Here is a 15946-nt window from a genome sequence, read left to right as displayed (position 1 = left end):
TTAAGTTTAAAATAAACAATATTTATTGCTGTCATAATACTAGATCAGGGTGAAGACGAAACATGTACTACGAGTAGTATATATTATTGTACAAGCCCAGACCAGATTTTTTCATTTCGACATATTTAAAATACTGTGATAATGCATGATTATACTTCCATTGTTTAACACACATGTTGCTTTTATCCAATGGAACTGATCGCAAACACTTATGAAAGAAAATCATACAAAAGTTTTTAGTGTTAATATTGGTTATTATCATACATACATTATAATTATGTACTTACATAAAACTTCCTTGATTAAATTTTTAAGTGTCGCATTGTTACTACTAGTCTAACGATATCTGGTTGAATAAGACTTCATCCTTTTTTTAATTATTCGTCCAATGTTTATCAGCATTTATTTTCACATGGCATTTATTTTCACAAATTTAATTATCTCTGTATAGTGCTAGTTTTTATTTATTAAACTAGTCTGAGAGTGGCAGTCCTTGTGGCAGTGCAAGAGGGATGAAATATCCAGTAAAAGATATTGGGAGTGGTTGTCCTGTAGATGAGAGACTAGATAGACATTCATGGAATCAAATGCCCATTCGACTTAGCATGGTGCAGATATGGCCCTGATAACATATTTTGGTTTTGTCATTCAGATTTATTTATTGCACTTACATGTATGTACTTTTCATGCTGGGATTTTGTTAAACATACATTCATTCATTCATTCATTATTGCACTTGTTTATAGTGCACAAGATTTATACCATGGAACCACAAGGATATTTCATTCTTGTTTCTTCAAATACGATTTTTATGTCAATGAGTATTATGTGAAAGCCATATTTTCAAGCGTTGCGAACCATTTGAGAATGAAAATGTATGGGTTTTTTTGTTCATATGGGCCTGTTTAATTAGCTTTATTATTCTGGTACATAATTGCCATTTACAAAGTCTATCTCTTACATTTAACTGGCACTAACGTTAGCACATACACACATATAAAAATAACAGTGGAATTTTCCATTACTCCAGGATTATTCCAAAGGTATTTCAAAGGTATTTGATCAGTTAATTGATTTTCATTTTCAAGCAATTTGCAAGAAATAAGAAAAATCTGATAACTATTATAGAGTCATGACATGAACACTTTCGTGATGACATCATCTTGTTTTGTTTTCCATAGATTTATTTTTCATTCAATGTTTATTTTATTAGTAGCATTTGCAATATCTGAATTAAACACACACACACACACAGAGTGAGAGAGAGATAGAGAGAGAGCGATAGAGAGAGAGAGAGAAAGAGACACACACAGGAGAGAGAGAGAGAGAGACAGAGAGACGGAGACAGAGAGACAGAGAGACAGAAAGAAGAAACTTTGACCATGCAGTTAAATTTTAACTTGATAATTGGAGGGCTGGTTGAATTTGAGAAGGGCCAGTAAGATTTTTCTTCAACTGGCTCTGCTGGTCATGTTAAGTTTCAACCCTGCAATTTGTGGCTTTTAAAAATTATAATATGTAAATGTGAATAAAAATAAAAATATTATTTTTTTACAATCCTTTGAATATTGTGTAAAGTCATTCCAATTATTTTTAGATACATGTATGAATATAGAAAAAAAAAGAAAAGAAAGAAGGTTTTTAGAGAAGAAAAAAATATCTGGGATAATAAATAGAATAATAAGCTTGGTATTAGTTATTGTCACGGTTATGTTTCTGATTTTTTTTTTTTTCATTTGTCACTTGCTCATGGCAATTGAAAAAAAATAAAATTGTTTTTGATTCTATGTAGAAGTGTCTGTATAGGTTTAGAAAGAATAAGGTAGTAATTTTTAAAAATATTTTATGTACCAACTCGAATATTGCAACCATCATACATAAATAGCTTGTTCATATAGTTATAGTCAAAAGTATTAAAATAATTATTTATGTTTGTGGCATTGATATCATTCATGTTTTAATACCAAGCAAATTTTAGTGTTAATGGTTTGAAATTTTTTGGATTATTATTATAAATAATTGCCTTAATTATTTCTGCAGGTTGACCTTCAACAAGATTTTTTGCTCTATGTATTCAAGTGCAGTTCATTTGATGGAGACAGACTGAAAGCTGTTAATCATTCAGGCAATATCATCCTACCATACAGCTTCAACATCAAATATTCTTTGTCAGAGTTTGTAAGCTTCTCAAAGATTAATGATTCAAGCGGGAAGGAATTGGTAGGTTTCAATTTTCTCCTGAAAGTCGAATAATGAGGTCATGTTATTAGTCCCCTACCGGTCCAACTGGAGGGAATTATAGGTTTCATCTGTCCGTCCGTCTGTCTATCAGTCCATCTGTCCCACATATGTTTTCTGGATATTTTTTTGCATATAACGCTTTGAGATGTTGAGCTAAAACTTTGTGTATAGTTTCACCATGTTCTGTTACAGATCACGTTTTATTTTCATGACAATTTACCCATTTTTGATGGAGTTATGGCCCTTGAACTTAGGAGATATGAAAATCTGTTTTCCGGACTTTTTTTTCAGAAAACCTTTAGATATTGATCTGAAATTATTTGTATAGGTTTATCACATACTGTTACAGATTAAATTCGACTTCCTTGGTGATTTACTAATTTTTAATGGAGTTATGGCCCTTGAACTTAGAAGATGTCAAAATTTGTTTTCCAGACTTTTTTTTCAGAACACCTATGATATTGAGCTGAGATTTTGTGTATAGGTTTATCATGTTTTGTTACAGATCAAGTTTGACTTTCATGGTGATTTGCTCATTTTTAACGGACTTATGGCCATTGAACTTAGGAAATGTGAAAAATTATTTTCCTAATTTTTGCAATGCCTGGAGATTTCAAGATGAAATTTTGTATATAGCTTTATCATTTGTATATAGCTTTACAGATCAAGTTGAAGTTTCGTGGTGATTTACCCACTTTTCTAAGTTATGGCCCTTGAATTTAGGAGATACGAAAAATTGTTGGGCCCGGTAGGGGACATATATTGCTTTGGCAGCTCTCTCAGAATGCTTGTTTTAATAGGTTGGAAAATTTCCAGAATAAAATCTATAGTGAAGGATCACGTTCATTTTAGCTTCGTGAGACATTTGTAGGTATTTCATGTCATCTGGCTAACATATATAATGGAAAATTAACTTTGTACGGCAGGTGGCTCAGATCTCACAATCCTTATGAATACAATAGTGGATGCTGACTACATTCATCATAACTGATTTTGCATTTTTTGTCTAGAATAACATATCTGACAACATATCTGCATCATCATATTGTGTTAAAACAAATTGTAAACTGATGGTGAGTGTGTTCTGTATTATGATTGGTTAATTACATTCTTTTTCTGGGATCAAATAAAAATAACACCTGGAAAGCTAATGATGTCATTAGAAAGTGACGTCATTAGCAATTGGAAGAGACCAAGTTGACGAAGGATCTACAGTTAGATTGTAGCCAGTAATTTTTAAAAAAAATACCAAATATACAGTTACGTAGAAAAATTATTCAGTTTACAATGGACATAACCATATGGAGTTTTTAGATTTGTGGGTGTTATTGTCTATTTGATGCTTGCAAATGTTTAATTTTTAACCTCAGGCTAATGCCTTCAGTCAAAAATTACATTTGCAGGATCAAATAGACAATAACACCTGCAAATCTAAAAATGCTATATGGTTATCTCCTAATTACATATGCATGTTTGTTAAAGAAATGGTATTCATATTTTCACATAATATTTTGTTTACTAATGAAAGTTATGATTAAGTCTGGCATTGAATATTCACACATATACAGTGAAACTTGTCTAAACCGGACCTTGAACAAATCAGAATCCTGTGAAAAGTAACTAATTAGTTTCATGGTCCCAAATCTTCTAAATTTTAAAGCAAGACCCTTTAAACACTAGATCATGTCTAAATCAAATAAATATTAAATCCCCAGCAAGATCCGGTTTAGACGTATTTCACTATACATACTTTTTTTCTCCTTTTTTTTTTTTTTCAATACTGAACAATAATTGCATATCTGTTTAACTAATAACAAAGTAAAAAGTATTAAAATGATTTGTCTTTTTAATAGAAATTTTCCTGTGGATCTAGTGCAATGGATATTAAGTCAACTCATTTGCCATCACTTGTGGTCCGATTTCTTAGAATATCTTGGAACTTTAAGGCATTGAAAGTATCTTTTACACTTGCTATGGAACTGTTTGGATGTCCCACACAAACCTCTGGTAAATCATTAGAATACACATTGTTCTATTTTATCAGATATATAGAGTTAAAGTTTGTTTTGTTTAAGGACACCATTAGAGAACATTGATTTATTAATCATCAGCTATTTGATGTCATATGTTTGGTAATTGTGGCATACAGTTTTAGAGAGGAAACTAGGATAGCACATACCACTGCCTTTGATTACCATTCATGGTGTACTGGCTTAATAACATAGTTTTCAGCAAAAACAGTTCTGAATCCATTCATAAAAGGCATTCATGCAACTTGACTATTCATAATTATGTGCACATTCTTTAATAATGCAATTTTTATTCTGAAAAAAAGGTATTGGTTTCTGATCATAAACATGGCAACCTTTAATTTTTTTTTTTTTTAACTGTTATTATAAATAATTGGTTGTTTTTGTGTTGATTATTTCTCTATATATATTCTCTATGCGGTCTCGTGGTATGTATTCTTGCCCAAAATAAACTTGTGCAATAAATAGGAAGTGAAAACAACATTTATGAAGTTCTGAATATCTATCATACATGTATCGTTGACCTCGTATCATAATATACTGTATTACTGTATTGTTACATTTTTAGTACAGGCTACACTAATTTAGAAGTCTAAAGGGAATATATCTGGAGATCCCTTGCTGCCTGTCGTAAAAGAGTAGCCTATGTGGCGACAGCAGGTTTCCTCTAAAAAAACAGTGTCAGAATGACCATATGTTTGATGTCCAGTAGCCGATGATAAGATAAAAAATCAATGTGCTCTAGTGGCATCGTTAAATAAAACAAACTTTACTTTTTTTTTTTATATATCCAGAGATTTCTGCCATTACATGTATAAGATGTTTCCAACTAACAGCTACGTGTAGCTGATCTTAGAGCTTCTTAACACTTTAAATAATGTTGCTGTTTAGAATATCAATGTCTCTGTATCCAGTGTTTTTCTGATCATTCTCATGTTTGTAGTAGATTAAACATCTTTTTATTCCCCAATATATATTTTTTGGTATATGTGAAATTATTGGAAGAAAAAAGCCAGTTTAGATTACAACAAACATTATAATGACCAGAAACACATTCAATATAAAGACATTGATATTCTGGTGAAAAAAGGGCGGGATTTAGAAAGAAAGAAAGTTTGTTTTGTTTATCGACACCACTAGAGAGCGCAAGATTTAGCTCACTTGGGGTGCTTGCGTCGCAGGATCGAACACCTCGGTGGATCCATTCAACTGATTGGGTGTTTTTTTCTCACGCCAACTAGTGTGCCACAACTGGTCAAAGGCCATGGTATGTGTTATCCTGTCTGGGGGAAAGTGCATATAAAAGACTCCTTGCTGCATTAGAAAAATGTAGCATGTTTCCTCTGATAACTACATGTCAAACTTACCAAATGTTCGACATGAATAGCCAATGATTATTTAATCAATGTGCTCTAGTGGTGTCGTTAAGCAAAATCAACTTTAAACGTCAGGGGAAAAAATACATTGCATGTGTAATAGTAGTCTTTAAAAAGGCTCTACTAGCCGGGAACACGCTACAATAGCAGTAATAACAGTCCCTTTGACATAATGAATTTGTTCTTTAAGTCATAAATTTAGCTATTTCTAGTGTTTCCACTGAATTCCTCTGTAAGTTAATTAAGGGGTTTAGAAGGGGAAAAAATCATATAAATTAAACAATTACTTAAAATTCAGATTTTAACTGTTCAAAAATTAACAAATACAGTAAACTACTCTTATAACGAACCACAAGGGACCATGATAGTTTGTTATAGCAGTAGTTTGTTGTACACATTTGCATAAGTTGGTTATTAATGTATAGGGAGATAAAACGTGACTTTACAATCAGTTCGTTCTATGCAATAGTTCGTTGGAAGTGTACTTAAGTAATTTACAACGCGATTCATTGTTAAGAAAAAGTCTTTCTTTTTTAAATTAAAAATGTACATGTATGGTATTTACAAATTGATCAACCATTTGTGAGGAACTAAACCTTAGTTAATGTACTCGCTTATTTTTTTAACCAGCTTCACGTCAAAAAAACCCTCAGTGCGGAACTCATAACAGTTTTTATCTTCCGACATCTCGTAAAGCCTACCAGTGCCTGTACTCTCGGTGTCCTCTGGCTGTGGAAACATGTGGTTCTTTCAAATACTATTACTTTCCGCCTGGATCAGATCCTGTCTGTTCACCAGATAATCCTTGTTCTAAACTTCCATGTCCGGATGGCCAAGTATGCGTGAACGACAAAACAAATCACTCATGTCATTGTCCAGTAAAAGTGGAGGGAAGTTGTGGTAAGTATTGGTAATACGACAATACTGCCCTGTCATGGCAAAAGAAAGCAAGTTATTTTTTTACGTTTTCGAGAAAAGAAGCAAAAACATAAACTTTGTTGGCTCTCATAATGACATCATGTTTCATGTATGACGTCAATAGTGCAAAATACTTGTGCTTGCTAGATTGCATAGTACCCAATTGATTGTATTTAACTTGTCTAATTAATTTTTATTGAACTGATTGAAGTAATAAAACAATTAAGGCAATATGATGAGACCAGTATAATGTTTTATGGAATGTAAAAAATAAATATCGACCTTTGTCTCTGGCCTCTGTTAACATTGTTTGTTGTGTTTTTGGCTCCATAAATAAAGAATAATACATGAGTGGCCGGCCATTATAGATACCATTTATCTCACAACGAGTTGTTTTAAAATTAGCAAAAGCGAGTTTGATACATACATTTTTAAACGATTTGTGAGATAAATGGTATCTATAACGGACACAAATGTATTATTCTATTTCTTACATATCCTCAAACACCAGGTTTTAAGCAAATTTTAGCATTGTTTTTTACTAAAAGTTATTTACAGCTAACTTACGCATAACAGACACATGATTGTTAGGTTAACTATACGTCATAGTGTAATTGATTTCCACTGTGTTGTTTTTCATTGGATGTATGGCACTGGTGACCTGGTCATCACCTAGGAGCAGCCAGTCGTATGTCTTGGAATTGTTAACACGTACATGTGTAAACAACCATGTGTTATCAAAAATAATGCATGATGTTCTCACCAACGGGTGTGTAAGAAAATATATCGGTCTTATCACAATGCCATAATTGTTTATTATATTGCACCTATTTTTGGGGAGTGATGTTATTGTGTTGTATACTTGCTCAACTGGGGCCAGATTTTCGAATCTATCCTAGTGCTATGATATTGTAAAACCTTGTCATAGCTTATACCAAAATAGGGAATAGAAACAACATAGCCTTTGGGGAATGGTGCTAATTATTGTTGGAATCTAGGAACAAATGTTATAAAACCCTGATTACACAATAAATAAAATTTTAAAACATTGTTTCACCTAAAAATACATATATGTATTAGTCTTATTCAACTTACCGTACTAGCACAACAACAATGCTATACAACCCTGAGTTATAACCTCCACTGCAGAATTATCTCCCCTTGTCGGATGTATAACCTACACCCGCGCATGGGTAGACCGTATATCCTCTTTTTTGATTCTGCAGTCCTCCATTGCAGTCGTGTTCGAGTTCTGTAGTAAAATTTTTGTCAAATTGTCAGATTGTTTATTAATTTGTAATTTTGTTTTACTCTGTCATACGAGGTCTTTTGGGTAATTTACACAGGGGGTTAATGTCTGACACGGCTTCCTCGGGCTCCAACCGGTTGGTTGTGTGTGCCGAGGGGGGTTGTCTTAAACGACTGCCCCAGTTTGATCAGCATTTGTTATGTCGGGCATGTCGTTCTTGTTGTTTTGAACGCCAGTGTCATACCTGTGTAAATTGGTCCCCCTCCACGTGGGGGAAGGCTCAGAAGCTGTCAAAAGATGCCGAGCGAAAGAGGATGATTAGACGTGAACGGGGCGGGCGGAGCAAAGTGGCAACCTCCGGGGTCGTGCTCCATACCGATTTGCCGGCGGTCGGCAAGTCGGTGTCCAGTTCAAAGAGCTCGCGGACAAGTGGTAGGCGCAAGGGCGCCTCCTTGTCTGTTCGCCATCTTCATGGTGATACCAGTAAACCCGAAGCGCTGTTGCTCCCTGTTTCGGCTGAAGCAGGGAAGGTTTCTTCCAGGTCGGGCTCCGTTCGAACTGGGGATTTGCTTTTGCCTCCGTCGGTGGAGGCGGCGCCGGTTACGGTTGTAACGGGGGCGTCAGTCGGAGGGAGTGCAGTTGTGGCAGGAACGACTGTCTCTCAGTTCCGACTCCCATCTTGCTGATGGGGGCAGGGTTATCGGTCCTTCTGTGGAGGGGTCGATTAGCTCTAGAATGAAGTCCGCTTCGCGACGCCGTTTGGCTCACCAGATTTCTGGTGCAGGGTTGGTCGTGGCGTCCGAGGGCGCCGTTTCGGTCAACGCGTCTTTCGGCGCTACTTCGGTGATCGAGCCACTTGGCGAAATCGCGAAGTCTTACAACGTTGTCTCGGTCACGGAGCCGGGTGGCGTTGGTTTAGGTGTGACGCCAGTAGGCGTCCCTTCTGTTGTTGGGGCGCCTGTACAGCGTCATCAACTTTTAGATCGTTCGCATGTGGCTACGTCAACTTGGTTGGCTAATCCACACGTGGTACGTTGGGTTCAGAATTCGGTGCAAGTTCGTACGTGTACAAATTTCCTGACGGTCCGGTTCAACCGACACCACCAGTCCCGTTGTCTGTTTCGGCAGGGATCAGGGAAACTGCAGCTTTCTTGGGTGCGCCTGTGTCTACACCGATGGTCAATCCAGACCTGTCAGATCGGGGTAGAGGTTCCAGGCGTTATCCCTCGACTGCGTGGGCGGAACCTTTCGTTCAGGGTTCGATGGTTTCGGGTTGCCCTCAGGGGCGGAATCGGGAGGACTATGTTTCTCTTTTTGAGAATTTCATGGCCTGGCAAGGGAATCGCCTCCACCAGTCCCTCCACCGCCGGGGTTTCCAGCGAGACCGGGGTTGGACCAGTTTGCAGATTCGGCCGGTCCGCATCGTCCTGCCCATGCAGTTTCGTTTCTGTTACGGTCAGCGCATGGCGCGTCGTTTGAAAATATTTCTTCTTCGGAAGATGATTTTCCCTCCGAATCAGTGTGTGGTTCGGAGGAAGGGTCGGCACCAGGTTTGGTGCTTGACGAGATTACCAATTTGGCCGATGGTACGCCAGACGGCGATTATGATTACCAGGCGGTTCTTGGTTTTGTACGGGAACAGGTTTGACTGGTGTGCCCGGATGCAATTCCATCGGAGGAGGCTGTTCAGTCTTACAAGGGTGTTTCGTTTGGAAACCGGCCTTTAGCGACGGACGCTCCGTGGCAGGATTTCGGCTTGCCGTTAGCGCACGAGGCGCATGAATCTCTTGCGGAGATTGATGCTTTGATTGCGGGTAGCGATCGTATTTTGGGGGCAGTGGTGGAAGAGTTTCCGGCAGCGTTAGCTACCGGGAAACTGTTGTCTGCGGCGAAGGTTTTGTCCACGTCTTCGTATAAGACATTGGGAGCTTCCTTCCTTTCACATCCAGCGGTCGTTTCCGCTAGGGTGAAGGCAGACTGCCACCCATCTCCTAATGTCAGTGTGCCACTCACGGATTTAGAGACTTTGGAGAGGTTATCTAAACTTCTTTTTCAAGTCAATAACCATTTAGGTACGTTGCTATTTGGGTTAGATAAAGCAGTCACGGGTCTTCCGCCGATGGCTAAGGGTTGTTTGTTGGCGGCTTCTAAAGCCTCTCATCACGTCGCTCAGCTTGCTGGGCGTGTTTTTGCCAACAGTCTACTTCTGCGTCGGGATCACTACCTGGTGGGACTGAGAGCGACGGGTGTGGTTAAAACCTACTTTCGTAGTCGCTCAGTAAGGGAAACCTTACTTTTTGGGACCAATTTTAACTTGGTCATGGACCAAGAAGACGCGAAATTCGTCCCTGCTGCTCCGTCCCGAACTGCTCGTAAGCGCCAGGCGGCGTCTACTTTTAAGCCTCCACCTGTTAAGAAATCGACTTTTCTTGACAGTTATCAGATCCCTATGGTGTCTGATTCGGGCGTGCAGTCTGGTAATGCCCGTGATTCATCGAAACAGGGACGTTTTCGGGGGAAGCCGGCACGTTTTCGTGGTTCCGCTCGGGGCAAGGCGCCCAGGGGTGGGAAGCGGCCGGGATGAGGGTGCATGGACAATCGACATCTGCTTACAGAGGTTCCTTTAGCAGATCTTCCTGTGGGGGGCAGATTGCGCCATTTTGTTCAAAGTTGGTGCGAACTGCCAGATCTGGACCCATGGGTTTTGTCGGTTGTCCGCAACGGATACAGAATTCCGTTTTCTTCACCCCCTCCACTGACGTCCTCCCCCTGGTTACCTACAGTAAAGCTTGTCGACAAACGAGTACTGGTGGAGAAGATGGTTGTCGAGTTTCTCGACAAGAAAGCCATCCAGGAGGTGGATTTGGGCACTCCGGGATTTTATTCCCATCTATTCTTCGCCCAGAAGAAGAATGGCGAGTGGCGACCAGTTCTAAACCTGAAGCCGCTGAATTATTTCGTCGTTATTCCATCTATGAAGATGGAGACGGTTCAGTCTGTTCGCGCTTTGCTTCAGGTGGGGGAATAGGCGGCGTCCATCGATTTGAAGGACGCTTACCTGCATGTTCCAATCCATCGGGATTTTTGGAAGTACTTGCGGTTCCTCTACGACGGCAGAGCTTACGAGTTTCAAGTTCTGCCGTTTGGATTGGCCACAAGCCCTCACGTCTTTACTCGGGTAGTAAAGGCAGTGGTGGGGCGTGTACATCTGTTGGGTATACGGATGCACAATTACCTGGACGATTGGTTAATTCCGGCGGCGTCACAGACGGCATGTCTCGTGGGCGTGGAGTTCGTGATCAACATGATTCTCCGATTGGGGTTTATTCCCAATTGGGTCAAGTCGGAGTTAGTGCCAACGCAGGTTTTCACTTATCTCGGGGTGGTTTTCAACCTTGTGGAGGCGTCCGTTCTTCCGACGGATTCACGACTTCACAATTTCAGGACGTTGGCGCAACGTCTTCTGGTGGAGCAAAGTGCGTCGGTGCGCACGCTCCATGTGTTGATAGGCCATCTCGAATCGCTGGCGGCGCTGAATGTGCAGTTCAGACGGTTCAAGAGACCGCTTCAATGGCATTTGTCCCGAGTGTGGGATGGTCTCAGCTGGGATTTGGTGATACCATTGGGGCCTTGGTTCATTCTTCCGATCCAAGAGTGTCTAGTGGACAAGTGTATGTCCCAGGCCGTCCCTTTACACCCACTTTCTCCAGAGGTGGTCCTGTTTACCGATGCTTCCCTCGAGGGGTTCGGTGCACACCTTTTGGATCAACATCTGTCAGGGGTGTGGACTCGTTCAGAGAGGAGTCGTCACATCAACCTGTTGGAGATGGAAGCAGTGCGTCGCGCTTGTCTCCATTTCAGGACTGTTATTCGACATCGTCGTATTTTGTTGAGGTCTGACAACATGTCGGTTGTTGCGTACCTCAATCGGTGGGGAGGCACAAAATCCCTGTCATTGAGTCTTGCGGCTTTGGAGATTCTGGAATGGTGCGACGATTGGGGAGTGGTGTTATCAGCCAAACACATTCCTTCGTCCGTGAACGTCTTGGCGGACGCTTTGAGTCGTCGTTCCCCGGTTCAGACGGAGTGGATGTTGCACAGGACGGTGGCTTATCAAGTTCTTCAGTTGTGGGGGAGTCCTCAACTCGATATGTTTGCCACTCGCCTGAACAGTCAGTTGCCAGTGTTTGTATCGCCGGTACCAGACCCACTGGCACTGGAGTACGATGCGTTGAGCATGGACTGGACGGGACTGGATTTTTACGCCTTTCCCCCTCCGGTTCTGCTTGGCAAGGTTCTGGCAAAGATCAGACAGCAACCTTGTCGTGTCACGCTCGTAGCCCCGAGTTGGGCAGCTCAAGCCTGGTTTCCTCCGCTCCTGTCACTTTTAGTGCAGGAGCCGGTGCGGTTGCCGTTGATACCCGATCTACTCAGTCAGAGACTGCGTCGGACAGAGTGGCATCCGAAGCCGGAGGTTTTCTGACTTCACGCATGACGGTTATCGGGGTTTCCCTCCGAAACAGAGGCTTTTCTAAACGGGTTGCTGAGCTCGTCGAAGCGCCAGGCCAGTCTACGGAGAGGGTCTACCAGTGTCACTGGCGCGCTTGGGTTCGTTGGGCGACTGAGAGGGACGTGGATCCCTTGTCGCCTACTGTTAATGATTTAGCTGAGTACTTTCTGGCTCTTGTGCAAGAAAGACAGCTGAAGGTTCAAACAGTGAGAAGTCACCGGTCGTCCATTTTCACTACTCTGAGGCAGTGTGGACGTCAAGATTTCTCAACGAATCTCGTGTTGCATGACTTGCTTAAGTCGTTGCAAAACACGGTTGAGAAGCCTTCCATTTTGCCTAAATGGAATGTTTTTCTGGTTCTGCATGCACTCAAAGGCAAGCCCTACGAGCCTTTGAAATTCGCCAGTCTTCGTCATTTGACGTGGAAAACTTTGTTTCTGGTCTCACTAGCGGCTTGCCGTCGTATTAGTGAGATTCATGCTTTTTTGCATGATTTGGTGGATTACAATACGGACGGGTCAGTTACATTACGTACTGATCCTGTTTTCGTGGCTAAGAACCAGGTGCCAGGGGAAGAGTTTCCTCCGGCCATTATTCAGTGTTTATCTCGTACGCTTTCTGCGGATAATTCTGATAGACTTCTTTGTCCGGTGCGGGCTTTAAAATTCTATTTGGAGCGTACTAGAAATCTCCGGCAAAACACTAAGAGACTGTTTATCTCTTTCACACGCGAACCAGGAGACATTACGAAGTATGCTTTGTCGAGATGGATTGCTGCAACCATCAAACTGGCATATGAGAAGGCGGGTGATCATGTTCTGCTGAATTTCTCCATTCGACCTCATGAGATTCGGGCGATTTCTGCTTCCCTTAATTTCCATGATTCTTTGGACATTTTCAAGGTCATGAGTGCGGGATTTTGGAAAGGTCGACACTCGTTTGACCGGTTTTATTTCCGTGATATGGCTGTTGGTCCGGACGGAACTCGGCGGATTCAGTCAGTCATTGCAGGGCAGCAACTCATTTCGGTGCGCAGGGCCACGAGTAGGGGGCGACCCTTATTTCGTCCGGTCGCTAGCGGCATTCTTTCTGGGAGATAGTTCTCCACCTCCTGTTTGGAGAGTGGGGGGTGGATGGTTGACTATCTGGGGCAGTCGAGTGTCTTTTACCATTACTTGGTGTGCGGGTTTCCTCACCTTGTTAACTTGTTTACTTTTAATTGGGGTTGTAGTTCTTCAATTTAAAAGTCACTTTGACATTTTATACCTCGTATGATGTGGGTTGCTTTTTCACTGTATCATTACTTGAGACGAACACTACTGGTTGAATGGGTAAGTCCTCCTTGTTTTCTTACCTCCTCCCTTTAATGTTAAATTCTCGTGCTTTAACGGTGTTATATCACGTCTGTTATAGCATTGTTGTTGTGCTAGTACGGTAAGTTGAATAAGACTATTAGAAAATTTGTTTCTAATTTTCATTATTATTCATACTTACCTAGTACACATGTACTAGCACAACAACAACCGTTACCTCCCACCCGCCCCGAGAGAGGTCTTTTTTTATTCAGTCATTCCGGACTTTGAATCGATAACGAGGATATACGGTCTACCCATGCGCGGGTGTAGGTTATACATCCGGCAAGGGGAGATAATTCTGCAGTGGAGGTTATAACTCAGGGTTGTATAGCATTGTTGTTGTGCTAGTACTAGGTAAGTATGAATAATAATGAAAATTAGAAGAAAAAAATTCTAAATTAAGGGTGGGACAATTAATTGCAGTTTTAGGTTCACAGTTCAATGCACTGTTTTTCAATTTGCGTACCTTTGTTTATTTTATTTTTTTATTATTTTTGTTTTTAATGGTACATGTATAAGCATGTCCTAGCTTGCACTCAGCTGGAAATTCCAATGATGAGGTACAGTATTTTTGGCCGTCCAATCACAGTGCTTGTACGCATGGGTGACTGTAACCATAGGTCCCATTTGGATCCTGCACTGAACCCGTGAATTTCTTTGCAAAAATTGTAATCTCCCAAAATAGGGACTGACCTCTGTGATGAATCTGCTGAAAGAATAAAATTTTTGAGAATGTTTCATCTCAAAAACGAAAATGGAAACAAGTAAACACATGTTAACTTCAAGAATTATAAAATGGCTGGGCTAGTGGAAATTATCAACTGTATTACTATAATATATAGGGCACTATATCCAAAGCTTCTGTGAGGGCTAGTGACTTTCTCAAACAAATGTTGTACACTGGTTAAATTTCTACAGCATTCCAGGTTGATTTTTCCACCTGACACCCTAGATAATAATTCAAGCTTCAGTTAACTTGTACCGAACACCGGACTCGGTGGCGCAGTGGTTAAGCCATTGGACTACAGGCTGGTAGGTACAGGGTTCGCAGCCCAGTACCGGCTCCAACCTAAAGCAAGTTCTTAAGGGCTCATTGGGTAGGCGTAAGGCCAGTGCACGCTCTTTTCTATCACTAAGCACTAACTCACTGTCCTGCACAGACAGCCCAGATAGCTGAGGTGTGTGCCCAGGGCAGTGTGCTTTAACCTTTATTGGATATAAGCACGAAAATAAGTTGAAATGAAATGAAATGTACCACACACAAATACTATATTTACCCTGTTATAGTTGGGCTCAAAATTTGTGAGACATTTTCTGTTTTTATTTCATTTTCAGATTATGTGTCTAATATGTATGTTATGGTGGAAAAAAGTGCAGTGCGAGAATTTGATGTTCTTACATTCTACATGGTTGTGACAGATGCATCAAATGCAGATTCTCAGTACAGTATCAGCATAACAGAAGACTACACTTGCAGTCCTGCCTTCACTACAATAAAATCGGTCTCAATGGGCAGGCATAAATGTACCACAATACAGTATTACGCAAGAACAGGAGGTTCGCATACAGCTATAGGCATGCACAGTTTTCCAGGAGGAGTCTCTTTCAGTAATCCAGTTAATTTTAGGATTATGTATCATAACGCAATCACCAGGAAGTGTCTGTCCCATTTACAGGTAGATGGTACTGCATTAAAACTACAGATGGCCTTTCCATATTACAGATGGCAGCCTTTGAATTTCATCCCGTCTCTTCCGACAAAATGCAATGATTTGTGGGTGAAACCAGATGATTTTAGAATAACAGAACATAAATGGTCATTGAGTTTATATAATTTTAATGATTTTGAACGCTGCTACACTGAGGAAGACTTTACATTTTTAAATATAACTAATTTAGAACGAGAGGATCTTCTGGTCTTACCTGAGAGACAACTAGACCTGGGGATTTTTAAAGTTTGCTTGAGTGTTAATAGTACACTATTGGGGAAGACCTACAAAAAAAGATCCTGTGTAAGTATATTTGAAATTTGAAATTATTTTGTTACTAAATTGTTACTAAAACATTATTAGTGCCATCTCTGTCTGTCGAGTCTGTCTGTCTGTTTGTCCCACTTATAGTTTTCCCAATGTTTTTTACATAATGCTTTGAGATATTGAAATTTTGTATATAGCTTTTTCATGCATTGATACAGATAAGTTTGACTTTGATGGTGATTTATCAATTTTTGAGAATTATGGCACTTGAACTTGGGAGTTACGACAGTT

General features: G+C 40.3%; 1 protein-coding gene across 1 annotated transcript in view; it reads left to right on the top strand.

Moving 5' to 3' along the window:
- The window catches only part of LOC121383389 (polycystic kidney disease protein 1-like 2), a 68955-nt gene that overhangs the window by 3621 nt on the left and 49388 nt on the right, over positions 1–15946 (top strand). The window contains exons 5-8 of the mRNA XM_041513390.1: positions 2041–2220; positions 4095–4248; positions 6278–6547; positions 15015–15691. Of these exons, the coding sequence (XP_041369324.1) occupies positions 2041–2220; positions 4095–4248; positions 6278–6547; positions 15015–15691 (1281 nt within the window). The remainder of the gene's footprint in view (positions 1–2040; positions 2221–4094; positions 4249–6277; positions 6548–15014; positions 15692–15946) is intronic.

The sequence above is a fragment of the Gigantopelta aegis genome, chromosome 10 (assembly GCF_016097555.1).
Source record: "Gigantopelta aegis isolate Gae_Host chromosome 10, Gae_host_genome, whole genome shotgun sequence".
In the NCBI taxonomy this organism is placed as follows: Eukaryota; Metazoa; Mollusca; class Gastropoda; order Neomphalida; family Peltospiridae; genus Gigantopelta; species Gigantopelta aegis.
Note: the sequence above shows the minus strand (reverse complement) of the source record. Positions and strands in the feature narration are given on the sequence as shown.